General features: G+C 35.8%; 1 protein-coding gene across 1 annotated transcript in view; it reads right to left on the reverse strand.

Annotated features, from left to right (window-relative positions):
* SDCCAG8 (SHH signaling and ciliogenesis regulator SDCCAG8) overlaps window positions 1–27031 on the reverse strand; it is a 263252-nt gene that overhangs the window by 195473 nt on the left and 40748 nt on the right. The window contains 3 exon segments of the mRNA XM_022579435.3: window positions 2938–3076; window positions 16945–17133; window positions 19870–19934. Of these exon segments, the coding sequence (XP_022435143.2) occupies window positions 2938–3076; window positions 16945–17133; window positions 19870–19934 (393 nt within the window).

Here is a 27031-nt window from a genome sequence, read left to right on the forward strand (position 1 = left end):
CTAAAAGTACATAAGAGGTATATCAAATCTAGACATGGGAGATCATAGATTTTCTAGAGACAGTGGCATGAAGGATGAAGAAAATATCCAAGCAATGGTGTGGAGAAGAATTTGCATGGCATGTACAGAGACCCAGAGGCTAGAAAAAGCATGGCATAAACACAGGGATTAATAGCCATCACCATCACCACAACTACTTATTGAAGAAATATTTTGTGCCAGAGTTTCTATAAGATAACAGATGTAAATTTTAAAATACAGTCCTCATTAAAATCCTATGTGTCAGATATTATTTCCATTTCACAGATGAAGAGAAACTGAGGCACAGAGAATTAAATAACTTGCCCAAGGTCACACAGCTGGTGAATGGTGGAGCTGGAAGTTGAATCTAGGTCTCGCTAACTCTACTAAGACCATGCTCAACCTCTAAATTCTACTGCCTTTCCAAGCTGACAGGGGCTGAGTCTGTTGGAGGAGAGTAAAAAGTGGCACTAAAGGGTCGAAAGGAAGCACATTAGGACAGACCTCATAAGCATGTAGTTTGGAGATTACCCTGAAGGCAGTAGGAAACCACTGATGGATTTTAAATCAGAGAGTCACATGATAAAATCTGCTTTGAAGAAAGATCACTTCTAGCTGCATTGTAGGGAACAGAGTGAAGGAAAAGAGACAAGGGATGTTATAATTCATGAATCCAGAGATTATGGTATCCTGAACAAGAAAGGTGACAGTGAGGAAAGAATTCAAGCAAACTTCAGGGATTAAAACTCCTATTTAGTGATTGGTTGGAAGCCAAAGGAGAGGATGACATCCAGTTCCCAATCAGGGCATGACAGTGGACAAAAGTGCCATTCAGCGAGTAGAGAACACAGCTGTTTTGATGAAGTGAATATAATGAATTTAGTTTGAGATCATAAAATGCACATCTAAATGGAAAGGGAAGAGGAACAGCCTGAAGATAATAGATAAAATGAGATATGAAAGGAGGCAGAAGAACTGGAGGCAGTTATGAGGACACTGAGTAGATTTAACTGAGATAGGGAGGAAGAGAAAAGGCTCTGGTCAGAGAGATCAGTTTGAGTTTGAGATCTCGTGGACCCTTCAGTTCACGTGGGAGTTACAGAAGAACATAGAAAATGTTAGAGTTAAGGAAAGCAAAGTGTGTCGGGACTAAGATGTTGCATATGTTAACAGTATGGATGTGGAAACCTTTCAGAATGATGAAAAGAGATAAAGTAGAGGGTGCTATGGACTGAATGTTTGTGCCTCTCCAGAAGTCACATGTAGAAATCTAACCCCCAATATGATGGAATTAGATGGTGGGCCCTATGGGAGGTGATTAGGTCATGAAGGTGGAGCCCTCATGAATGGGATTAGTGCCCTTATAAAATAGACTTCAAAGAGTTCCCTTGCCCCTTCCACCATGTGAAGACAGAGTGAGAAGAGAGCTGTTTATGAACCAGAAAGTGAGCTCTCACCAAACACCAAATCTGCTGGTGCCTTGATCTTGCACTTCCCAGAACTATGAGAAATAAATGTTTGTTGTTTAAGCCACCCTGTCTAAGGTGTCTTTGTTATAGCAGCCTGAAAGGACATAGACAAGGGGGAAAAGTGTCAGAGGCTAAAGCTCTTAAAAGGTGTCAAAGATCTTACAACTATTTTATAAACCCAAGTGATGGATGATTTTCTTTAAAAAAAAATGTCAAATAGTGTCTTCCAGATTGAGAGTTTATATTGATTAAAATTAGGGGGAGGAGAATCAACGATGATTTCAAAGAGAAATGGTAAACTAATTTCAAAGACGAGTTAGTAGGTACGAAAGCAAAGGCCTGGAAACAGCAGTATGGGGTGATATGAATGCTGACCCCTCCATCACAGTCACATGAGATAAAATGAACAGCAAAGGGCTTCACTGGAGGTTTTGAGGGTCATAACATCAGCAAGGGACAGCTAGAGTCAGTCCAAATGAAGATGTAAGAGTGTTTGAGGAAGCAAAATATGTTAGGGCATTTGGTCAGAATGAACATAAGTTTCAAAAGGCATAGGGGCATTATGAGGGTCAAATGGTCTAGGAAGAGTTAAAGATGGTCTGGATAGAGATAAACGGGTAAGGCAATGACTGAGGAGAAGCTTAATATAAAGGTGATTAGCCCAATAGTTTAATAAAATAGTGATGCTACTATATGGCTCAGGCCAATGCTACCTAAAGCATTTTTTGTGATAATGGACATGTTCGATATCTGCACTGACCAATACAGTAATCACTAGCTACATGTGGCTACTAAGTACTTGAAGCGTGGCTAGTGTGTTTAGGGAAAATACATAGCAACTTTAATGGCTTAAGGTGTGGCCCCCAAACACAGAAATGAATCATCAGTAACCTCCTACTATTCAAAGTGCTTAGAACACTGCCTGATCACTAAGTGTTAACTATTACTGTCATTATCATTATCATTATCATTAAATGCGTTTGACTTAAGCACACAATGGATACAGACTCATAGCTAAAGATGCTATTAAATACACATATATTATTATTGTGGCATATCTGGATGTTCTCAAACTTTCCCAGGTATAGAGGAAAAACATCTGTCTTCACATACATGAGCATACACAAATGGGTGACTATGGGTGTTAATAGTTTCACTTCGCATTAAAAGTTATCGGCAAATAAAAAGATTAAGCATACAAGTCTCTCAAAGTACTGTATCACATCATAATACTATTCTTTCAATAGTGATACAGCAAGAGAATTTGCAGGGGAATAAGAATTCTCCAAAGAGCAAATCTGTTTAATTTAGAAAGTCAACATTAACAAACTGGTATTTACTTTGTGTGTTTGGAAAAAAACAGTTTAGCTATGGAGAATAACCAAACAAATACTCAGAAAAGAAAAAAAAAGGCAATTATGGCATGCCTTTATGTTATTAGACTTGCCTTGGTTTTCTCAAAGTTGGCCTCCTCAGTCATTTGCACAGCTTGTTTCACCTGCTCATAAGCACTTACTTCTCTTTGCTGCACCTCTGTCAAGCTGCTCCTCACGGAAACTAGTGCAGACATTAAGTCATCTCTTTCTCTGTCAGCACAAAAAGAACATTGAAAACAACAAATGATCAAATGATCGTGTATTCATACGTCAGGAAGAAAAAAGCATTAATATGTATTAGAAGAAGAGCCAGGGCAGGCCAGCTCAGCACATATTCAAGCACACCCCAGAGAAAGACCCTCTGTCCTCACTTGGTGAGGGGCAGGCAGAGCAGCCAAAAAAGCCATGAGCATTCATGGCAGGACTGCATCCACGTGGGATAATAACCAATTATGGAGAGGACTGGCACACTGAGGGCTGGAGAGGGAAGCCCAGAAAAGAGGAAATTAATTTAAAAATTAAAAAGGTGGGGGGCAGAAAAGGAGAAAAAAGTAATAAAGTAGGGAAGGTGGGGATTGTACTTCAAAGTAGAAGTAACCATGGTAAGAAGGGACTACTGAAATTTTGTTTACACTGCCGACTCCCCTCTCTACTAGAACAAACATATGTCCTTTCCTTTTCATCTTCCTTCACAATCCTCTTTTTCACCCTTCTCTATGAATTAAAAACTTTCACCTACTTATGAACATATTTCTTCTTTCAATGGGTAGTACTGTTGAATCACTCAAGTGCCCTGGTTACACATATAATGCTCATTATTTTACAAAATCTTATCCCACAGGTTTTGACCCTTGCCTAGATCCATCCCTTCCTTAGCAATTTTCAGAAGTACCCTAGGCTAAGCTATTTCTTGGGGATAGAATTGAACTGAATGCCAAAATGCGTTGGCATGTAAAATAGCAAGGATCCAATCTTATGGATTAAATAAATCCATATAAAATCCTACATGGCCAGCCCAACACCAGGCCTGAGTGAGCCTCTCACAATGGGAAATTTTACATGATATATCAATGTGAGAATGAGAGGGCAGTTCTCCAAATTACCATCTTCCAAGGCAAAAGTTCTTTAACTGCTTAAAAATACCATGGGAATATTTTGATGAATATGATCAAGGAGTCTTTCAAACAAAGCAAGCGAACAGGATAGAAAGCCCAGAGATAAACCCACGCACATATGGACACCTTATCTTTGATAAAGGTGGCAGGAATGTACAGTGGAGAAAGGACAGCCTCTTCAATAAATGGTGCTGGGAAAACTGGACAGGTACATGTAAAAGTATGAGATTAGATCACTCCCTAACACCATACACAAAAATAAGCTCAAAATGGATTAAAGACCTAAATGTAAGGCCAGAAACTATCAAACTCTTAGAGGAAAACATAGGCAGAACACTCTATGACATAAATCACAGCAAGATCCTTTCTGACCCACCTCCTAGAGTAATGGAAATAAAAACAAAAATAAACAAATGGGACCTAATGAAACTTCAAAGCTTTTGCACAGCAAAGGAAACCATAATCAAGACCAAAAGACAACCCTCAGAATGGGAGAAAATATTTGCAAATGAAGCAAATGACAAAAGATTAATCTCCAAAATTTACAAGCAGCTCATGTAGCTCAATAACAAAAAAACAAACAACCCAATCCAAAAATGGGCAGAAGACCTAAATAGACATTTCTCCAAAGAAGATATACAGAATGCCAACAAACACATGAAAGAATGCTCAACATCATTAATCATTAGAGAAATACAAATCAAAACTACAATGAGATATCATCTCACACCAGTCAGAATGGCCATCATCAAAAAATCTAGAAACAATAAATGCTGGAGAGGGTGTGGAGAAAAGGGAACACTCTTGCACTGCTGGTGGGAATGTGAATTGGTTCAGCCACTATGGAGAACAGTATGGAGGTTCCTTAAAAAACTACAAATAGAATTACCATATGACCCAGCAATCCCACTACTGGGCATATACCCTGAGAAAACCAAAATTCAAAAAGAGTCATGTACCAAAATGTTCATTGCAGCTCTATTTACAATAGCCCGGAGATGGAAACAACCTAAGCGCCCATCATTGGATGAATGGATAAAGAAGATGTGGCACATATATACAATGGAATATTACTCAGCCTTAAAAAGAAATGAAATTGAGCTATTTGTAATGAGATGGATAGACCTAGAGTCTGTCATACAGAGTGAAGTAAGTCAGAAAGAAAAAGACAAATACCGTATGCTAACACATATATATGGAATTTAAGGGGAAAAAAAATGTCATGAAGAACCTAGGGGTAAGACAGGAATAAAGACGCAGACCTACTGGAGAACGGACTTGAGGATATGGGGAGGGGGAAGGGTGAGCTTTGACAGGGCGAGAGAGAGTCATGGACATATACACACTAACAAACGTAGTAAGGTAGATAGCTAGGGGGAAGCAGCCGCAAGGCACAGGGATATTAGCTCGGTGCTTTGTGACTGCCTGGAGGGGTGGGATAGGGAGAGTGGGGGGGAGGGAGACGCAAGAGGGAGGACATATGGGAACATATGTATATGTATAACTGATTCACTTTGTTATAAAGCAGAAACTAACGCACCATTGTAAAGCAATTATACCCCAATAAAGATGTTTAAAAAAAAAAACAAAACAAAACTGTCAAAAACAGGTTTTAAAATATAATAATAAAAAAAAACAAAGCAAGCAATGCAGCATTAACCCTGTAACATGCCATCATGATCCAGATGAAAGAGCAGCTGAGGCAGAAGATGAGGTAAGAAGCATGGGTGTCAGTTCTGGGGTGAACTAACGAGCATGTAGTATTTAAGGAACCTAGTGCAATAATCAGAGGAAAAAGGAGAAAGTCCCTGAATAATCTTGGCCAATGTTTAAAATAAGGAAAAGGGAGAGTTGGGCTGATATGTACATGAGCTTCATCTTGAAATATGGAGTGCCTAAGAAGTGCCTTTAATTCTTAAGTTATTCCACAGTTGCTAGCAGTTTTAAGCTTTATTAAGCATTGTTAATAAGTATTATCACTGTTTTTAAAAAGAAAGTCTAGAAGGCTAACTACAACATTTCCTTATTCCTCATTTCTGGGAAGTTCCTACCCATAGTCTTTCAAAGCCAGCTATACAGAAGATTGCCAATCACCTACCCCCAAGTCACAGGCTGGACTGAAGTCCCAGGATAGTACAGTAGTGATCACTTCTCCTGTCTGAAAAGTACACTGAAGCTCCTCCAAGGCACTATGAGCTACAGAAAGGAGTTTAATATAAAGCAGTTTCACCCTGAATCCCATTTGAAAGTATTTTGATCATTGAGAAAGAAAGAGCGGTTATTGTTGCTCTTACCTACTTCATGACATAATGAGGTCTGAGTGGAAGGCAGAATTAAAAAATACTATAAGGACTTCAAACCAACTTTTAAATTATATCCAATGTACTCAGCAGTCGTTAAGTATTCTCTCCAAAAAGTCCCAAGTGCCCTAACAAAACACCACAAACATATGGGTCATCTGGTCTCCAAGTTGTGCCTGATCCTCTCCTTTTCAGCTGCCCAATGTTGTGTCACATAGTCAATAAATTACATGCTAAAAAATCAACAACGTAGTTTAAAACTAGTGTTACAATGCTACATTTTGAATAGAGACCAGGAAACTCTTTTGATTTATCATATTTGGGATATAACTTTTTAAAAATCCATATTAGAGTCATGCAGGAAATACTATGATACAGTTCTTTGAGGGTTCAGGCTTCTAACTATGCTTCAAACTAGAAATCCAAACATAAAAAGTTTTGGTCACTCTTCAAAGTCAGCATACACTCAGTATTCAGCATTCTGCATTACTAAACTGAAAGAAACTGAACACCAGCTTAGGTCATATAGACAAAGATTTTCATTTATAATAAAAGCAGAAACCTTCCATAGTATACTGTTATTAAGGTAGAACATGAGCCAACGACATGCTGACAAAGCAGAAAACCAAACTGAGAAGGTTAACATTTATTTTAAGAGGCTAAGAGCTGAAATTTAGGATAGAGACAAAGAAATATATAACTGAGCAAGAATCTAATTCCTAAATGACTGCCAGACTTGGAATCAATGTAAACACTGTAGCTTCCTTTCAAAATATTTTTCTCATGACCTAAAAGGATAATATGAAATGCAATATAATAGGGGGAAAAAAAGTTTTTTATTTGTTGATTGGTTTTGTCAGACTACTTAGTTTATCTTAGACTATCCTCTTTATCTGCATGACTTTGAATATGCTTTTTCCATTTTAAAATTAAATTTTCATTACTTTCTCCTTATAATAAATTAATTACCAATATGGTTAGAGACCTATTTAAAACATACTTTCAATTTCAATGCCTTCTTCTACTTCTCCAGTGGTAATCACTGTTAAATATTGTGTGTTTATTCTTTCATATCTTTCTCTACGCATATATATGAACCTGGAGAAAATATATAGTAAGGTTGTGAATGGACCTCTGAAGGAATACAAACAGTTTCATACCAGGTATGTCTTTCTCATCTTGTTTTATTTTTTTCCTTCAACAACATATTTTGGAACTTGGTCCCACATTAGTACATATAGATCTACTTCAATCATTTTTTTTTGGCTGTGCATAAAATTTCATAGTTATCTCAATTGTAGTTCAGTTATTCTTCTTTGAAGAATATTTAGGTTGTTCACATCTAAAAGAAAAACCTCTTGTTTTCTTCTACACCCAGTTTCTGTATTCACAACACTTCTGATACCACATGTGTAGGTTTTCCACATACAGCACTTCTCTTAATTCTCAGTGGACACTAACTGAATTCTGACACTAATTGCCTGGAGTTGGTACAGACCCCACAGGTTAAGGCTCAGTCCCACAAAACTGCCCTCTACTTTAGGTGCCGATTGCAAGTCCCAGGTATCTTGTATCTCTGACCAACTGGCCAGAAATCATGGGTTCCCATGACCCCTTCTAGGATTAAATACTTTGCTAGAACAGTTCACAGAACTCAGGAAAGTGTTTTCCTTACTATTTCCCCTTTATTATAAAAGACCCAACTCATGAACAGATAAACAGAAGAGATGCCTAGGGCAAGGTATGTGGAAAGGGGTGTGGACCTTCCATGCCCTGTCTGGGAGTGCCACCCTCTACCACCTCAATGTTTTGACCAATCCAGAAGCTCCCTAAACTCCATTGTTTAGGGTTTTTACAGAAGTTCCATAGGCATGCTTGATTAAATCATTGCCATTGGTGACTGGACTCCATCTCCAGCCCTTCCCCTTCCTAAAGGCTGGGGAGTATAGACTGAAAATTCCAATCTTCTAATCATATGGATGGTTTCTGTGGCAACCGGCACTCCCATCCTTAGTGGGTTTCCAAAAGTCATCTACTTAACATAAACTCAGGAGTGGTTGAAATGGGCTTCTTAAGAATAACAACCTATTTCAGAAGCAGGGGACAAAACCCAAATATTAGTACAAAATATGTACCTATTACTTTTACCACTTAGAAAAATACAGGAGTTTTAGGAGCTCTATGCAAGGAACAGGAGATGAAGACCAAAATACATATTTCTTATTAAATCACAATATCACGATACCATCACAAATAATGCTGCAAAAAGAGTTCCTACAAATGCCCCATTATGCACATACATACATTCTCTATGGTAGATTCTGAAATGTGTAATACATAATTTAAATATTAATGAATAGTGCTAAATTACCCTTCAAAGTAGTGTCAATTTATAGTTCCACCAGGGTATGAAAATACACACTTATTCATAGCCCCATCATTCTTGAGACCTTTTTTAAATGTTCACCAATTTGATAGTTGGCATTTTAAAATGTATTTCCTTGAATAATAACAGAATGAATACCTTTTAAAATAAGATAAAACTTGCAAAGAACTAGGTGAAGTGGAGATAAGCAGTCTCTAATAAAGAGTTCAAGGTAATGATCATAAACATGCACAATGAATTTGGGAGGAAAGTGGATGAACACAGGAAGATGTTTAACAAAAACTTAGAAAATACAAAAGGAATCAAACAGAGCTGAAGAATATATAACCGAAATTTAAAAATACACTAGAAGGAATCAATAGTAGGTTAGATAATACATAGGAAAAATCAGCAAACTGGAAGACAGAGTAGTAGACACACACACACACACACACACACACACAAGAGAAAGAAATACAAACAAGAAACTAAAAATAGTCATAAAATGAAAAAGGAAAATAGCAAAAGAAGAAGGGACAGAAAAGAACTTCAAGAATAACCCCCAAACAATTAACAAAATGGCAATGAATACAGACTTATCACTAATTATTTTAAATGTAAATGGACTAAAGCCTCCAATCTAAAGACACAGAGTGGCTGAATGGATACAGAAACAACACCTGTATATATGCTGCCTACAAGAAACTCACTTCAGATCTAAAGACACACACAGATTGAAAGTGAGAGGATGGAAAAAGATAATCCATGCAAATGAAAATCAAAACAAAGCTGGGGGCAGCAATACTTTTATCAGACAAAATAGACTTTAAAACAAAGAGTGTAACAAGAGACAAAGAAGGACATTACATAACGATCAAGGGATTGATCCAAGAAGATGATATAACAAGTATAAATATATATGCACCCAACATAGGAGCACCTAAATACATAAAGCAAATATTAACAACCATAAAGGGAGCTACTGACACAATAATAGAAGTGGACCTTAATATCCCACTTAAATCAATGGACAGATCATCCAAACAGAAAAATCAATAAGGGAACACTGTCCTTATATGATACATTAGACCAAATAACTTAATAGATATATGTGGAACATTTCATCCAAAACCAGCAGATTATACATTCTCTCCATTCTCCAAGAAAGATCACATGCTAGGACATGAAACAAGCCTCAGTAAATTAAAAAAAATTGAAATCATATCAAGCATCTTTTCTGACCTTGAAATCACCTATGAGAAAAAAATAAAACTACTAAAACTACAAATACATGGAGTATAGACAATATGCTAAAAACAACCAATGGGCCACTGAAGATATCAAAGAAGAAATAAAAAATACCTGTAGATAAATGAAAATGAAAACACAATGATCCAAAATCTATGGGATGCAGCAAAAGCAATTCTAAGAGGGAAGTTTATAGAGATACAAGCCTACTTCAGGAAACAAGAAAAATCTCAAATAAATAACCTAACCTTACACCTAAAGGTAGTAGAAAAAGAAGAACAAACAAAACCCAAAGTTAGCTGAAGGATAGAAATCATGAAGATCAGAGTGGAAATAAACGAAATAGAGACTAAAACAACAATAGAAAAGATGAACAAGAAGTTACAACCAACACCACAGAAACTCAAAGGATCATAAGAGATTATTATGAACAATATTATGCCAATAAAATGAACAACCCAGAAGAAATGGAAAAATTCCCAGAAATGTACAATCTCCCAATACTGAACCAGAAAGAAATAGAACATATGAGTAGACCAATTACTCATAATGAAATTGAATTAGTAATTTTAAAAATCTCCCAACAAACCAAAGTCTAGGACCAGGTGGCTTCACAGGTGAATTCTACCGAATGTTCAGAGAAGAGTTAATACCTATCCTTCTCAAACTATTCCAAAAAAACTGCAGAGGAAGGAACTCTTCCAAGCCCATTTTATGAGGCCAGCATCACCCTGACACCAAAACCAGACTGAAGAACCTAGATGGAAATTAAATATCCTCAGCAAAATACTAGCAAACCAAATCCAACAATACATTAAAAGGATCATACACCATGATCAAATGGGATTTATCCTAGGAATGAAAGGATTTTTCAATATCTGCAAATCAATCAGTGTGATACACCACATCAACAAACTGAAGAATAAAAACCATATGATCATCTCAGTAGATGCAGAAAAAGCTTTCTGACAAAATTCAACACCCATTTATGATAAAACCTCTCCAGAAAATATGATTAGAGGGAACATACCTCAACATAATAAGGGCCATATATGATAAGCCCACAGCTAACATCACAATCAACAGTGAAAAGCAGAAAGCATTTCCTCTAAGATCAGGAATAAGACAAGGATTCCCACTCTCACCACTTTTTGGAGGGGGGGCGGGCAGGGGGAGCAGAGAAAGGTTTATTGCAGGGGCGTGCAAGGAAAATGGGGGACTGATCCCCCCAGAAACCCTAACTCCCTGAACGGTTTCAGCAAAATATTTTTAAGGGCAAGCTGAGGGAGGGGTGAGGTTGGTTGTTGCAAACTTCTTGGTGCAGGAATCCTTTGTCCATGAAGGTTAGGTCACAATGTTCCTGTAAACCTCCAACAAAACAACTGTTACTCTCTGTTCTGCAACGTTTTATCTCTATATGAATGGAAAAGTGTTATACTCTTAAAGGTCAGAGCCTTGAGAATGGGCTATCCTGTATATTTCAGGCTATAGGCAACATTCTTAACTTGAAGCAAAAGCCATAGAGTACAAAGGTTAAAGTAAAAGAAACAGATTTTATATGGAGTCAGATTTGTTCTTCCCTATCACAGTATCAGACTCAAGGACACCACCAGCTATTCTCAAAACAGTATCTGCTGGCAGCTGCCACCTGCAACCTGATGGTCTCAAGGTCCCTCCTTGTAACTAAGCAATCATTTCAAGCCCCAGCCAATCGTTGCTTAACAGGCACCCTTACTTCTTCTTTTTTTTTTTTTAATAAATTTATTTATTTATTTATTTTGGCTGCGTTGGTTTTGTTTTGTTTTTTAACATTTTTATTGGAGTATAATTGCTTTACAATGGTGTGTTAGTTTCTGCTTTATAACAAAGTGAATCAGTTACACATATACATATATCCCCATATCTCTTCCCTCTTGCATCTCCCTCCCTCCCACCCTCCCAGCTGGTCACAAAGCACTGAGCTGATCTCCCTGTGCTATGTGACTGCTTCCCATGAGCTATCTATTTTACATTTGGTAATGTATATATGTCCAGGCCACTCTCTCACTTTGTCCCAGCTTACCCTTCCCACTCCCCATGCCCTCAAGTCCACTCTCTAGTAGGTCTGCGTCTTTATTCCCGTCTTGCCCCTGGGTTCTTCATGACCTTTTTTTTTTTTTTCTTAGATTCCATATATATGTGTTAGCATATGGTATTTGTTTTTCTCTTTCTGACTTACCTCACTCTGTATGACAGACTCTAGGTCCATCCACCTCACTACAAATAACTCAAGTTCATTTCTTTTTATGGCTGAGTAATATTCTATTGTATATATGTGCCACATCTTCTTTATCCATTCATCTGTCAATGGACACTTACATTGCTTCCAAGTCCTGGCTATTGTAAACAGAGCTGCAATGAACATTGTGGTACATGACTCTTTTTGGATTATGGTTTTCTCAGTGTATATGCCCAGTAGTGGGATTGCTGGGTCATATGGTAGTTCTATTTTTAGTTTTTTAAGGAACCTCCATACTGTTCTCCATAGTGGCTGTATCAATTTACATCCCCACCAGCAGTGTATGAAGGTTCCCTTTTATCCACACCCTCTCCAGCATTTATTGTTTGTAGATTTTTTGAAGATGGCCATTCTGACCGGTGTGAGATGATACTTGCAGCTCCACTTATTCTACACAGTCAACTTATTTAATTTTGATGCTCACCACTTTTATTCAATAGTATTGGAAGTCCTAGCCACAGCAATCAGACAAGAAATAAAAGGAATCCAAATTGGAAAGGAAGAAGTAAAACTGTCATTGTTTGCAGATGACATGATACTATATGTAAAAAATCCCCAAGATGCCATCAAAAAAATAATAGTCATCAATGAATCCAGTAAAGTTCTAGGATACAAAATTAATATACAGAAATCTGCTGAATTTCTATACATTAACAATAAACTATCAGAAAGAGCATTTAATAAAACAATCCAATTTCCCATTGCATTAAAAAGAATAAAATACCTAGAAATAAATCTAACTAAGGAGGTAAAAGACCTATAATTGGACAGCTATAAAACACTAATGAAAGAAATTGAAGACGGCAGAACAAATGGAAAGATAACCCCTGTTCATGGATTGAAAGAATTAATATTGTTAAAATGTCCATAGTACCCAAGGTAATCTACAGATTCAATGCAATCCCTATCAAGATACCAATGGCATTTTTCACAGAACCAGAGAAAATAATTCTAAAATATGTTTGGAAACAAAAGACCCTGAATAGCCAAAACAATGTTGAGAAGAACAGAGATGAAGGTATCACACTCCCTGATTTCAAACTATACTACAAAGCTACAGTAATCAAAACAATATAGTACTGGCACAAAAATGGACACATAGACCAATGGAACAGAACAGAGAGCCCAGAAATAAACCCATGCTTAGGTGGTCAGTTAATCTATGACAAAGTAGGCAAGAACATACAATGGGGAAAAGACAGCCTCTTCAATGAACGGTGTTAGTAAACCTTGACAGCTACATGCAAAAGAGTCAAACTGGACTACTTTTTCACACCATAAACACATATAAACTGAAAATGGATTAAAGAATTAAATGTAAGACCTGCAACTATAAAACTCCTAGAAGAAAACATAGCCAGCATGCTCTTTGACATTGGTCTTAGCAATATTTTTTGATATATCTCCTCACAAGGGAAACAAAACAAAAATAAACAAGTGTGACTACATCAAAATAAAATGCTTTTACACAGTGAAGGAAACTATCAACAAAATGAAAAGGCAGCCTACTGAATGGGAGAAGATATTGGCAAACTATGTACCTGATAAGGGGTTAATATCCAAACGACATATCTGATAAGGGGTAAATATCCAAAGAACTCATGCAACACAACATAAAAAAATAGCCTGATTAAAAACTGAGCAGAGGACCTAAATAGACATTTTTCCAAAGAACTCAAATAGATGGCCAATAGCCACATGATAAGATGCTCAGCAACACTAATCATCAGGAAAATGCACAATTAGATAGCACTTCATGCCTGTCAGAATGGTTATCATCAAAATGACAACAAATAACAAGTGTTGGCAAAGATGTGGAAAAAAGGCAACTCTAGAGCACTGTTGTTGGAAATGTAAATTAGTAAGCCATTAGGTAAAACAGTATGGAAGTTCCTCAAAAAATTAAAAGTAGAACTACCATAGGATCCAGCAATTTCACTTCTGGGTATTTTTCAGAGGAAAACAAAAACAGAAATTCAAAAGGATGTATGCACCCCTATGTTCATTGCAGTCTTATTTCCAATAGCCATGATATAGAAGCAACCTACATGTCCATCAACAGATGAATGGATTAAAGAGTATGTGATGTATGTGTGTATATACACATACATAAACAATGAAATATTACTCAGCCATACAAAGGAATAAAATCTTGCCATCTGCAACAATATGGATGGACTTAGAGGGTATTATGCTAACTAAAATAAGTCACACAGAGAAAGACAAATACCATATGATTTCACTTATGTGTGGAACCTGAAAAACAAAACAAAACAAATGAACAAACATAACAGAATAGAAACAGACTCATAGATACAGAGAACAAACAAGTGGTTGCCAGAGAGGAGGGGTTTGGAAGGATGAGTAAAACAGGTGAGAATAAGCACTACAAACTTCTAGTTACAAAATAAATAAGTCAAAAGGATGAAATGTACAGCATGGGGAATATAGTTAATAATATTGTAATAATTTTGCATGGTGACAGATATTACTAGACTTGTTGTGGTGATCATTTTGCAAATGTATAGAATTATCAAATCACTGTGTTGTACACCTGGAACTAACATAGTATTGTGGGTCAATTACACTTCAATTAAAAGAAAAAGCATGAGTACTTCCTCATGTATTATCTTCCTCTTTTATTGCTTACCAGTTCCTAATCTATATCCATTTTGCAACTGGGCAGTTTTTCTTTTCTGTTTCTTTCAAAAGAAATTATTTATACATTGTACCAAAATTTGTGTTATATAAGATGTAAATATTTTCCCATATTTTTAGTTTGTAATATTGTATCATAAGGATGTTTTGTTTTAATGGAGTCAAGTTTTTTTTTTCCTTTATGACTCTCACTTCCCTCGTCATGCTCAGAACTTTAATTAGCCCAAGGCCATAAAGATATTTTTCTATATTTTCTTCTAATACTTTTGTAGTCTAGAATCATATCTAGGTCTTTAAACCATCCTGAATTTACTTTTGTGAAGTATGATTCCATTCTTTTTTTCAAATATAAACAAGCAAATTTTTAACTTCTCTGAGCCTCAGTTTCCTTAGTTGTAAAATGAGGGTAATGTATTTACCTCACCAATGCTTTACTAAGATTAAAAGAGATTATGTTTTTAAATTATCTGGCACAGTCCTTGGCATATAAGAAATGTTTACCACACGTTACTTGTATCTGAAAATATATTTAACATACTTACTAAATTGTCATTATGTTAAATATATATGTTAATAATATATTTAAGAATTAATATAATATTTAACAAAAAGCAGGACTACCACTGTAGATCATGAAAACTACCACTGGAGAAATTCAGTTTTTATATAACAGACAATAGGTTAGTCATATGTAGAAACCATGGCTACCAGACATTTTGACTGCTTCTAAAGTATGCGAGGTACAGAAGGGTTTTAATATTTATAGAGAATTTACAATATGGCAGGAACTGTTTTAAGTACTATATAGGTATTCTTTCAATGTCCCCTCAAATATAACACTATTAGGTACTTTTATCTCCATTTTCAAATGGGGGAATTGAGGCATGAGAAATTAAGTAATTTTTGTGAGGTTACATAGTAAGTTATCAGTAGAACCAAAGTATGGACCCAGGCAGACTGACTCAAAAGCTAGTGCTCTAGTCACAAGGCTAAGCTGCATCTATAATATCCCAAGAGGTAGGTATTATTCCCCCAAACAAAAGAAGACTCCAAACTTAGGGAAGTAAAGTCATTTGTCCAAAGTTCAAAACCAACTTTATTGACCAAGTCTTTCGACTCCTGACACCAGTTCCAATTAGACGATCTCTGATGTTAAGCAATAAATACCAAAATGCCTGTAGGCCAGGTACTCTGCTAGAAGCCAGGGATACAGAAATAAACAAAGCACAGTTGCTGTCTGCAAGTATACACAATATATTATAAAGTTACAGGAGGAAAGACCCTAAATCAATTGAGGACAAAATGGGGTGAGGCTGGTGAGAGAATACTTCTAAGAGGAAGTGATGTTTGAACTATTTAAATGAACCCAAACAGACAGAGAGAGGTGACCTTGAGCATAGAGAAAAGTAGAAGGCATGTGAGAGAGAACACCCTCTATAAATCATCATTGGATGGTATATTAAATAATAATTCTCAACTTCTACAGAATATAATTTTCATAGGAAAGGGCTTCCTCTGGAATACTGAAAACAAAACAAAAAAGATGTACACAGAAAACTGTAGTATTTCAGCCTAGATGAAAACTTTGACTCCATAAAAGCTCATTTGTAATTTGTCCTTAGTCGATCTCAAATACTAATAATGGGATATAGTGGGCCCTTCTTCCAGTGTACTCATAATATTCTTCACAACAGTCACATGATAAAAACTTGATAAAAACTCACTTTACCTATACTACAGCAGGGATATCCAAAATAAGGCAAAATCGAAAGAATTCCTCTCAAACTCAGTCTTGTTATGAATAGTGCTGGATTTGCAATTATAGAGTTATAGAAATGAACAGAATTATAAAGGTTATCTACTTCAATTCTCTCATTTCAGATGAGACTGAAACCAAGAAAGATAAAATTATTTGTCCAAAATGACACGGCTATACACAGTTGGCAGAACCCACATATTCTGTCTTTAAGAAAGCTACAATGAAGGGACCTTTTAAAATCCATTTTATTTGAAGCTTAACATGCGATTTAGCATGGGGATAAAAAACTACTGTGCCCATTTAAAGACATGAGTTTCCATGTTGCCAAAGACTCCACATATAGAAACATACTTACTTAGACAGTCTTTCAATGGTCTGCATGTGAACATTATTATGGGTTTGGGAAAGCACAGCTTCATGCTGAGCACATTTCAAACAAAGACCACCAACACGGTTAGAAATATTAGCAGCAAGAAGAGACTCTTTATGCTTTAGTCGCTCTTTAAGATCTTCACAATTTTTCTGATATTCAACTAGGTCTTTCCTAAAAAGAAGGGAAAAAAGTTCCAGCAAATGGCCAGGTAAAAGTACACTACTTCTAAATGTATCATCATAGTAATAACTACTATCATTTACTGGTGCTTACCTTATTAGGTGCTTTACATACAGTACCTTATTAGTTCTTACCACAGCCCTAAAATGTAGGTGTAATTATCCTAATTGACACTTTGAATAAAATGAGCCTTGAAAATATTAAATTTCAAGTTGTTTTAAGATTTTAACAGATTAGTCTGCCTCTGATACTGGCTTTTTTTTCACAGGATCCTATCTCCACACAAAAAAATAAAACTCCAAACACAAATCCTAAATAGTTTCTCTTAATAAAGGGGTGGAGCAACATAACACAATATCCTTGAATTGAGGGAAATACCCTATTTCAAATGTTCACCCCTTAAAATTTGTAAAGACAACCTTAAAAGATCACATAAAGAAAATGGATTTTATGCATGAGTAATTTATTACTGTTCATTTTTCTTCAGTAAAAAAAAAAAGAAAATTATCCAGAGACACAGATGTAGAGAACAAATGTATGGACACCAAGGGAGGAAAGCAGTGGGTGGGGGAGCAGTGGTGGTGGTGGGATGAATTGGGAGATTGGGATTGACATATATACACTAATATGTATAAAATAGATAACTAACAAGAACCTGCTGTATAAAAAAATAAATAAAATAAAATTCAAAAAAAATTATCTAATCTACAAAGAACTGCTTCAAAAGAGAGTGGGCTACAGAAAGAAGCTAGAACTTGCCAGACATAAGATTTCATAAGTAGCAGCTATTAGCTGGAAATATGCAACTTGGTAAAGAAAGGGCTGAGGAACTGTGTGTGTGTGCTCTTTGTTTGTTTTAATGGGATAGCTCTTGGATGAGGTTTTTCTCCAAGTTGACTTGTCAAGGATTAAAAGACCAGTATATGGGTTGTATTTTCCTCCCCCTCCCCAAAAAAGCTTTGGTAAAGTCAACTTGGGTAAACTGAGCTTCCTTGCATACACATCCCTTTCATGTTGTATTTTTTTAAAACTTCCTAACTTAAAAAGGAAAAAGTTGTTCTTAAATTCTTAGACTGCTGAAGGCAGGCACTTTATCTCTGGCTCAGACTACTCTCTGCTGTTTCTATTAAATTCAGAGATTTATAGCCATCCTAATTTGTTCACTGTCACAAAGGAGAAGCCAATAATCAAGACACCTGGCTGTCACATACTACCTCGACTCTTGGGATTTAGGGGGCTTTGAGACAGCCTGGGAGAGGTGGGAAAGATCTACAGGAAATCTAAGGGTTAAAAAAAGCTAATCTAATGACACGCTGAAGCAGAAAAATAGGAGCTGTTGATGTCCTATTCCCAAGATGATATCTACAACATAATAAGTTTTCTTTCTACTTATCATGTAGAAAAAGTCTGACTTTCAAAGGCTTAAAAAGAACTTTAGAAGTACATTCCAAAGTCAGAGTCTCCATTACTATTTCTGTCAGGTTCAAATTCAAAACACTCAAGTAGATTCAGTTACATGAAATGGCAAAAAGAAAATTAAAAACAAATAGGTAACATAAAACCAGAGTTTATAAGAGTAGTGATTTTATTTCTTTCTTTAAGAAAATGCTGCTTCAAATAATCTTAAATTATACTAAAAGAAAATGAGGAAACAGAAGAATGCAGGAAACAAAGTCTGGTCCATTGCAAAGTGACGTTTTAATGTAATTAAAGATTGCATAGTTGAATTGTGAATGAGACAAAATAAGTCACATTCCCAAAAATATAATGACCTAGAAATATATCACTTTAAAAACTGAAGAACCAAAACACAATAGAAATCAACATATAGCAAATCAAGAAACCAAAAATTAGACCACCTTTTAAAAGTTTAGGTTTCTTCATGAAAGCTCTAGTAAAGATCCTAGAGAAATCCTCAACCTTATGAGGCATGAAAAGCATAAGAGTATATTAAAATAAATGAATAATAACATTTGCAACAAAAGCCATGAGTTCTGGTTCTTAGTATTACTCTAGTTATGTCTCTAGACAATGTACAGCCTGGAAGATGTTAAATTTTATTTCAAACTGGACTTATTAAAATAAAATTATAAAAATATTTTAAAGGTTATTCCACTTGAAAATATTTCATTACCACTATTTCAATTAACCTTTAATTTAAAAAAATTAACTCCTATCTTTTCCTACTCATATAACAAAGCACTAATGGTTAATCTATAATATATAGGTTTTATTGGGATTTTTGATAACATATCAAAAAGTACATGAAAATTCATATATACTCAAATTCACCATGTATACAAATACTCAAACTATTATATTATTGTTGCAATTTAAAAATTAGACGAAGACTACCTACAGAGGAAAAAAATACTTGCTTGTAATTTGAAAATTAAAGTGCTTTATTTATACTATTTTATTTTAAAAACATAATTTCCATAAGAGCAGCTTCTGATTCTTTTTTCTATGGGAAAACACAAATATTTTACAACTGATAAAGGGATAAAATTTATAATTTAGCTCACAGTTCTTTGAAATGGGATTTGAAAAAGGACTTCACAAATCCCCTTATCCTTTACCATTCTTGGCAAATTTCATATATTGCATATAAAATATCATCAAGTAATTCCTATGCTGACTAAAACTGGCATTTCAGCAAACATTCAAACATATTTTTAAGATCATTATGGTTTTGCCAATAACTTTAAATAGATGATAATACTTTACCTCAAAAACATCAATTGAGATTCCAGGATTTTACTCTTTTCCTCATAAGTAAGTTTTAGTCTCTCCTTTAGAAAAGAAAAAAAAAAGTATATTTCTCCATGCCCTGTGTTTTATAAGCAAATTTTAATTATTAATATTAAATTCATTTCTTTTTACCCAAGAGGAAAATCATTGTGTCCCCTCTGGAATCACGTTCCCTAGTCCACCCCAAATACTCTTATTTTTATTGAGCAGAAGCCTGCAGAGAACTACTGAGTCATGAAATGGTGATTACTAACAAAAATTTTTTTTCAAAATTGCATACATCAGTTCTTATTTTTAAAAAAGTGTGACTCTAGGCAAAACCAATTATAACCTGTAAGGTCCATGAGGACAAGAATCAAATCTTCCTGGAATCTCCCATTGTGACTGCTGCATAGCTGACATACCAAAAAATATGTGCCGGATGAATGATAAAAAGGATGCTATAAATCACAGGACGACAGACCAAAGTGATATACAATCTACAAGCCTCTGCTGACATCCAGTTTTTCTTTAATTCAACATATATTTATTGGGTTTCTAAGACGAAGACACCACTAACCTCCAGGAGATTTAAGAAGGAACAGAAAGACAGATGAACAATTACAACTATTTATAATTTACTCTAATGAAAATACAGAAGGTAAAATGAAATCAGAAAGGCAGGAACTCGTAATTCAGCTGAAGAGAAGTACAGAAGCCTTCATTGGAGGAGATGCAAAGACTTGAAGGATGATTTCCAATAGAGCAAAAGGCACAGAAGCTGGAGAAGGCATGCTATATATTTGGCCAATCAGTATCACTAGAATGTAGATTGCTAGGTGGAAGCGTAGATAGAGATGGGCTGATTAGGTAAGGTGGTCAGTGAGAAGAATAAAAATATGAAGACTTTTATTTAGTCTATACAACTAAATAAAAGTCTCTATGTAGTTGATGTATTAGATGGACATTGAAATCTTTTTATCAGTATTGAATCTTAAATTACTCTGAAGTGTGGAAAAAGGGGATCATCACAAATGAAGACATTGCAAATAAACATCAATAGGTGAGAGATAAGTGCATGAACAAGAGAAATCAAGCAACAAAGATAAAAAAGATTTAGTACAAAGCAGTATAAAAGTAAAATTGAATTTTTTTCTCTTTAGTGTTAAATTTTATTTATTTATTTTTCTATAAATTTATTTATTTTATTTATTTATTTTTGGCTGCATTGGGTCTTTGCTGCTGTGCGCGGGCTTTCTCTAGTTGTGGTGAGCGGGGGCTACTCTTCATTGAGGTGCACAGGCTTCTCATTGCGGTAGCTTCTCTTGTTGTGGAGCATGGGCTCTAGGCACATGAGCTCAGTAGTTATGGCTCACAGGCTCTAGAGGGCATGTTCAGTAATTGTGGTGCACAGGCTTAGTTGCTCTGCGGCATATGGGATCTTCCCCAAACAGGGCTTGAACCCATGTCCCATGCACTGGCAGGCGGATTCTTAACCATTGCACCACCAGGGAAGTCTTAGTGTTAAATTTTATTTTGTTTTATTTATTTTTTTATTAAAGTATAGTTGATTTACAATATTGTATATGTTTCAGGTCCACAGCCAAGTGATTTAATTATATACATTTTTTCAGATTACATTCCATTATAGGTTATTATGAGATATTGAATATAATTCCCTGTGCTATACAGTAAATCCTTCTTGCCTATTTATTTTATGCATAGGAGTTTGCATCTGTTAATCCCATACTCCTAATTTGTCTCTCCTTCCCTCCCTCGGTAACCATAAGTTTGTTTTCTATGTCTGTGAGTCTATTTCTGTTTTGTATATAGATTCATTTGTATTATTTTTTAGATTTCACATATAAGTGATATCATATAGTGTTTGTATTTGTCTGCCTGACTTACTTCACTAAGTATAATATTCTCTAGGCCCATCCATGTTGCTGCAAATGCAATGTTTCATTCTTTTTATGGCAGAGTAATATTCCATTTTATCTATGTATATATATATATACACATATCTTCTTAAGCCAATTGTCTGTTGATGGGCACTTGAGTTGTTTCCACGTCTTGGCTATTGTAAATAGTGCTGCTATGAACATTGGGGTGCATGTGTCTTCTCAAATATGAGGTTTCATTTTTTTCAGATAAATACCCAGGAGTGGGATTGCTGGATCATATGGTAGCTCTATTTTGAGTTTTTTAAGGAACCTCCATCCTGTTTCCCACAGTGGCTGCACCAGTTTACGTTCCCTCCAACAGTGTATGAGGGTTCCCTTCTCTCCATACCCTCTCCAGCATTTATTATTTGTAGACGTTTTGCCTCTCACTGTTCTGGCCTCTCCTGTTGCGGAGAACAGGCTCTGGTTGCACAGGCTCAGTGGCCATGGCTCACAGGCCTAGCCGCTCCACGGCATTTGGGATCTTCCCAGAACGGGGCACAAACCCGTGTCCCCTGCATCGGCAGGCAGACTCTCAACCACTGCGCCACCAGGGAAGCCCCTATTTGTAGACTTTTTGATAATGGCTATTCTGACCAGTGTGAGGTGATAACTCATGGTGGTTTTGATTTGTATTTCTCTAACAATCTCTTTTCATGTGCCTGTTGGTTATCTGTATGTCTTCTTTGGGAAAATGTCTATTTAGGTCTTCTGCCCATTTTTTTATTGGGTTGTTTGTTTTTTTGATATTGAGTTATATTAGCTGTTTGTATTTTTAGATATTAACCCCTTGTTGGTCACATCATTTATAGATATTTTCTCCTTTTCCATAGGTTTTGTTGCTGGTTTCCTTTGCTGTGCAAAATCTTTTAGGTCCCACTTGTTTATTTTTGCTTTCATTTCTTTTGCCTTGGGAGACTTACCTAAGAAAATATTGCTACAATTTATGTCAGAGAATGATTTGCCTATATTCCCTTCTAGGCTTTCTATCATGTCATGTAAAGTTGACAGAATTTCATGATTGAATAGATGTGGGGGAGAAAAAGACATTAAAAATAACCCTGGGTTGCTGAATTGAGCAACCAGGTGAAAGCTGATGCTAAAGATTTTTCCAGACTGAGAAAAGGAGGTAAATAGAACCATTAAAATGTTCAACTAATTCAAAAGAAGGCAGAAAAAAAAAAGGTGAAGAAATAGTAGATGGGGTAAAAAAAGACACAGCGAGATAGTGGATTTAAACCCAAGTATATAAATAATCACATTTAAAGGAAAGATATTGTCAGACTGGATAAAAAAAGCAAAACTCAACTATATGCTGTCCACAAGAAACGCATATTAAATATGAAAATACAACTATGTTAAAAGTAAAAGGATAGGGGAAAAATACCCTGCTAACACTACTTTCAAAATAAAGTAGGAATCAGTCAAAATACAAAAAACCATGTGCTTTTCTCTATACCAGCATTGAGGAGTTATAAAATGAAAAATTTTAAATATGTATGTTGTTTATGATAATATCATAACTAGTCTAGAAATTAATTCTAAAGGAAGATGTGTAAGACCTTTACTCAGAAATTATAAAAGATTATTGACAAAAATTAAAGATGACCTAAATAGAGTGATACATGATTTTAATATTTCACAATATATTACTGTAAAGATATCAATTCCTCCCCCCAAAAAATGACCTATACCTTAAAATGTAATCTCAATCAAAACCACTTAATGGCTTTTTGAAACTTGACAAATTAACTCTAAAATGTACTTGTAAATGCAAAAGGCAAGAAACAGTCAGGACATTCTTCAGGTCAATGAACAATGTTGGAAGACTTGGTCTACCAGATGCAGGGTTATAAGAATCAAGACAGAATAGTAGTAGCACAAAGAAGTAGTAGCACAGACACCAAGGAAATAAAACACAAAGCCCAGAAACAGACTCACACATATACACACACCTGATTTATAACAAACGTGGCAGGCAAATGATTGTCTTTTCAACAGTGGTGCTGTGATATATAAATAACCCTATGGAAGAAGTAACCCCCTACACTTCACATCAGATACAAAAATAAATTCCACATACACTGTAGTTCTAAATGTAAAAAGCAAGATTATAAAGTTTCTGAAAGATAATATAGGAGAATATCTTCATGACTTGGGGGTAGGGAAACACTTTTTATATAGGACACAAAAGGCACTAAAAAAATAAAGGGAAAACACTGATAAATTGGACCACATTAAAATTAAGAAATTCTAATCAAGAAAGAGAAAACGAAAACTCTCAAGAGAGTTCCAAGGCAAGCCATAAAAGTAAGAAAATATGTTTTAACAGATATAACCAACAAAGGGCTTGCATCCATAATATATTAAGAACTTCAAAAAAACATTGACAGATAATTCAAAACAATAAGTAGGATATTAGAACAGGCATCTCACAAAAGAGCACATCAAATGGCCAATAAATATGTGAGAAGATATTCAATCACATGAGTAATCAGAGAAATGAAAATGAAAATCACAATGAGATGGCACTACAAGCCCATCAGAAAAACAGAATATCAAGTGTTGGCAAGGATACAGGGCAATGGTATCACTCATATGCTGCTGACAGAAGTGTAAACTGGTAAAAACCACCTTCGAAAAGTTTGCCCTTATCTCTCAAATCGAACATATATATACACTACGACCAACAGTGCCACACCAAGGTACATACCCAACGTAAATGTATACAACGCACACCAATAGACATATAAAAGAATGTTCACAGCAGCAATATTCACAATAGCCCCTGAAAACTGAAAAAATATAAATGTCTTTCAACAATAGAATGGATACATAGATTGTGTTATAGTCATACAGTAGACCCATCAATGAAAATAAACAAACTTCTAACACATGCAACTACATGTATGAATCTATCAAATATAATGTTGAACAAAAAAGTCTAGACAAAAAAGAGTATGTACTACGTGATTCAATTTATGTAATGTTTTAAAAGCCAGGCAGAAATCAATTCGAGTGTTTGGGGATCATGCTTAGAGATCAATTTTCATAAAAGTCAAGATAGTGATTAGCTTTAAGAGAATGAAGGGGCAGTGACTGGGAGTGGGCATGAACAGGGCTTCTGGGACATGGTAATGTTAGACATCTTACAGGTGACAATTATATGCTTGTTCATTTGGAGATATATCATTAAGCTGTACATTTTTGTTTTGCACACTTTTCTGAATTTATGTTAAATTGTTTCATTAGAGGGCTTCCCTGGTGGTGCAGTGGTTGAGAGTCTGCCTGCTGATGCAGGGGACATGGGTTCGTGCCCCGGTCCCGGAAGATACCACATGCCGTGGAGCATCTGGGCCCGTGAGCCATGGCCGCTCAGCCTGCACGTCTGGAGCCTGTGCTCCGCAACGGGAGAGGCCCGCGTAGCGCAAAAAAAAAAAAAATTCTTTCATTAGAAAAATCAAAGGATGGTATGATGAACTAACGTACATATTATAGAATGCTGCTCCAAGGTTCAGGAAGATGAGGACTGATATGTGGAGGTTATTAATGACCTTGAAAAGAAACATTTTAGGGGAGTATAGGTGGGGAGAAGCTCAAATAAAGTATGTTGAAGAGAGAATGGGAGGTGAAGAACAGAGGCATGAGTATAGACAACTGTTTGGAAAGACATTGGGATGAAGGGGAGCAACTGGGTGATAGTTCAAAGGAAATGTAGGACGAAGAGAATATATTTTGTGTTTGTTTGCTTTGTAGATGGGAGCTAGTAAGGCACATATTTGGCTGAAAATAAACCAGTCACGAGGGATAAAAGATACAAGAACAAGAGGAGGTAAGTGTAAGAGTGAAATCCTTGAAAAAAGTGAGAAAGATTTGGAACATAAAGCACACAAATGCACACAGATGTGACCTTTGACACACACAGGATAAAAACAATGAACCTATAATAGTTATAAATAGAACACTAAGAGAAGACATAAGAGGGAAAATAATTCTAATGCGAGAAAAGGAGGAATGGAAGCATGTAATCAGGGAAGGTAGAATGGGAGGGGACACTTGAACTAAGTTTGGCAGGCTGGAAACATTTAAATATGTAGAGGATAAGAAGGAAACATTTTAGGTAGGGATGATTGCATAAACCAAAGTCAATTCTTCAAAGAGAAATGGAATTGGGAAATAAGTTTATGAAGTAGCAAGTAGTGAGTAGTCTGCATGCTTATAGCCAATACTTGTGAACGTGACAGAAGAGTGAGAAGTGAGTCTGGAAATGTAGTTTGAAGTAAATTGTAGATGGCTTGGGAGACTGGTCTTAATCCTATGGGTATTAAGTAGATATTATAGTTTATTCAGCTGGAAAAAAACATATAATTTAGTCTTTCAGATTTTTTTTTTTAAAGAAAGGAACTCTTTCCTAAATAGTAGAATAAAGCTTGGATTAGGGAATGAGAAAGAGCAGGGAGATTTGGGCCAGAAAGAGCCTTTAGAAAACTATAACAACACCTGTAGATGATAATGACAGCAGAACTGTGATTCCCTCTATATTCCCTAGAACATTCCATTTTTGGTGTTGTTTTTACCCAGATCAGAGGACTTAAAAGTATCATTTGATCTTAAAATAGAATTATTTTAGACTCTTTGGGAAATTAGGACATTCAAAAGCATCTGTGTATAGGGGATATTTAGAAAGCCACAAACATGCCCAGGGAAAATGCATGCTCAGAAAAGTCCTAAGAAGACCTGAAGCTTTCACTCAGGCTGATCTCTAGGCTCAGAGCAAGCCTAGCTGAATGGTGAAGACCAGCACAGCCAAACTGCAAAGACTTGGAGAGTTTGTTCTTCTATTTTGGGGGGCTTTTTGGTGTTTTTCTTGTTGTTGTTTGTTTCAGCTCCTGGCAAAGAAATCTGTCAAACATCAGCTGACCATGAGCTAATGAAACAGAGACCTCAATGATCACACATGACAAGGAATAGTTTCTACAGAAATAGTTTGGAAAACTCTTAAAACAAAAGGACTACTACAGCCTTCAACAATAAAAAAAACAACAAACCTTAAAAAAATGGGATATCTGATTTCCAGAGTTACCACAGTATAACACTTCAATGCTCAATTTTCAACAACAAAAAAAATCACCAGGCATACAAAGAAAGAGGAAAACATGGCTCACTCAATGAAATAGAATAAATTTACAAGAACAATGCTTATGAAACTATAGACA

Source organism: Delphinapterus leucas, chromosome 1, assembly GCF_059928025.1.
Source record: "Delphinapterus leucas isolate spDelLeu-1000000601 "Yukka" chromosome 1, BTC_Dleu_Yukka2, whole genome shotgun sequence".
Classification (NCBI taxonomy): Eukaryota; Metazoa; Chordata; class Mammalia; order Artiodactyla; family Monodontidae; genus Delphinapterus; species Delphinapterus leucas.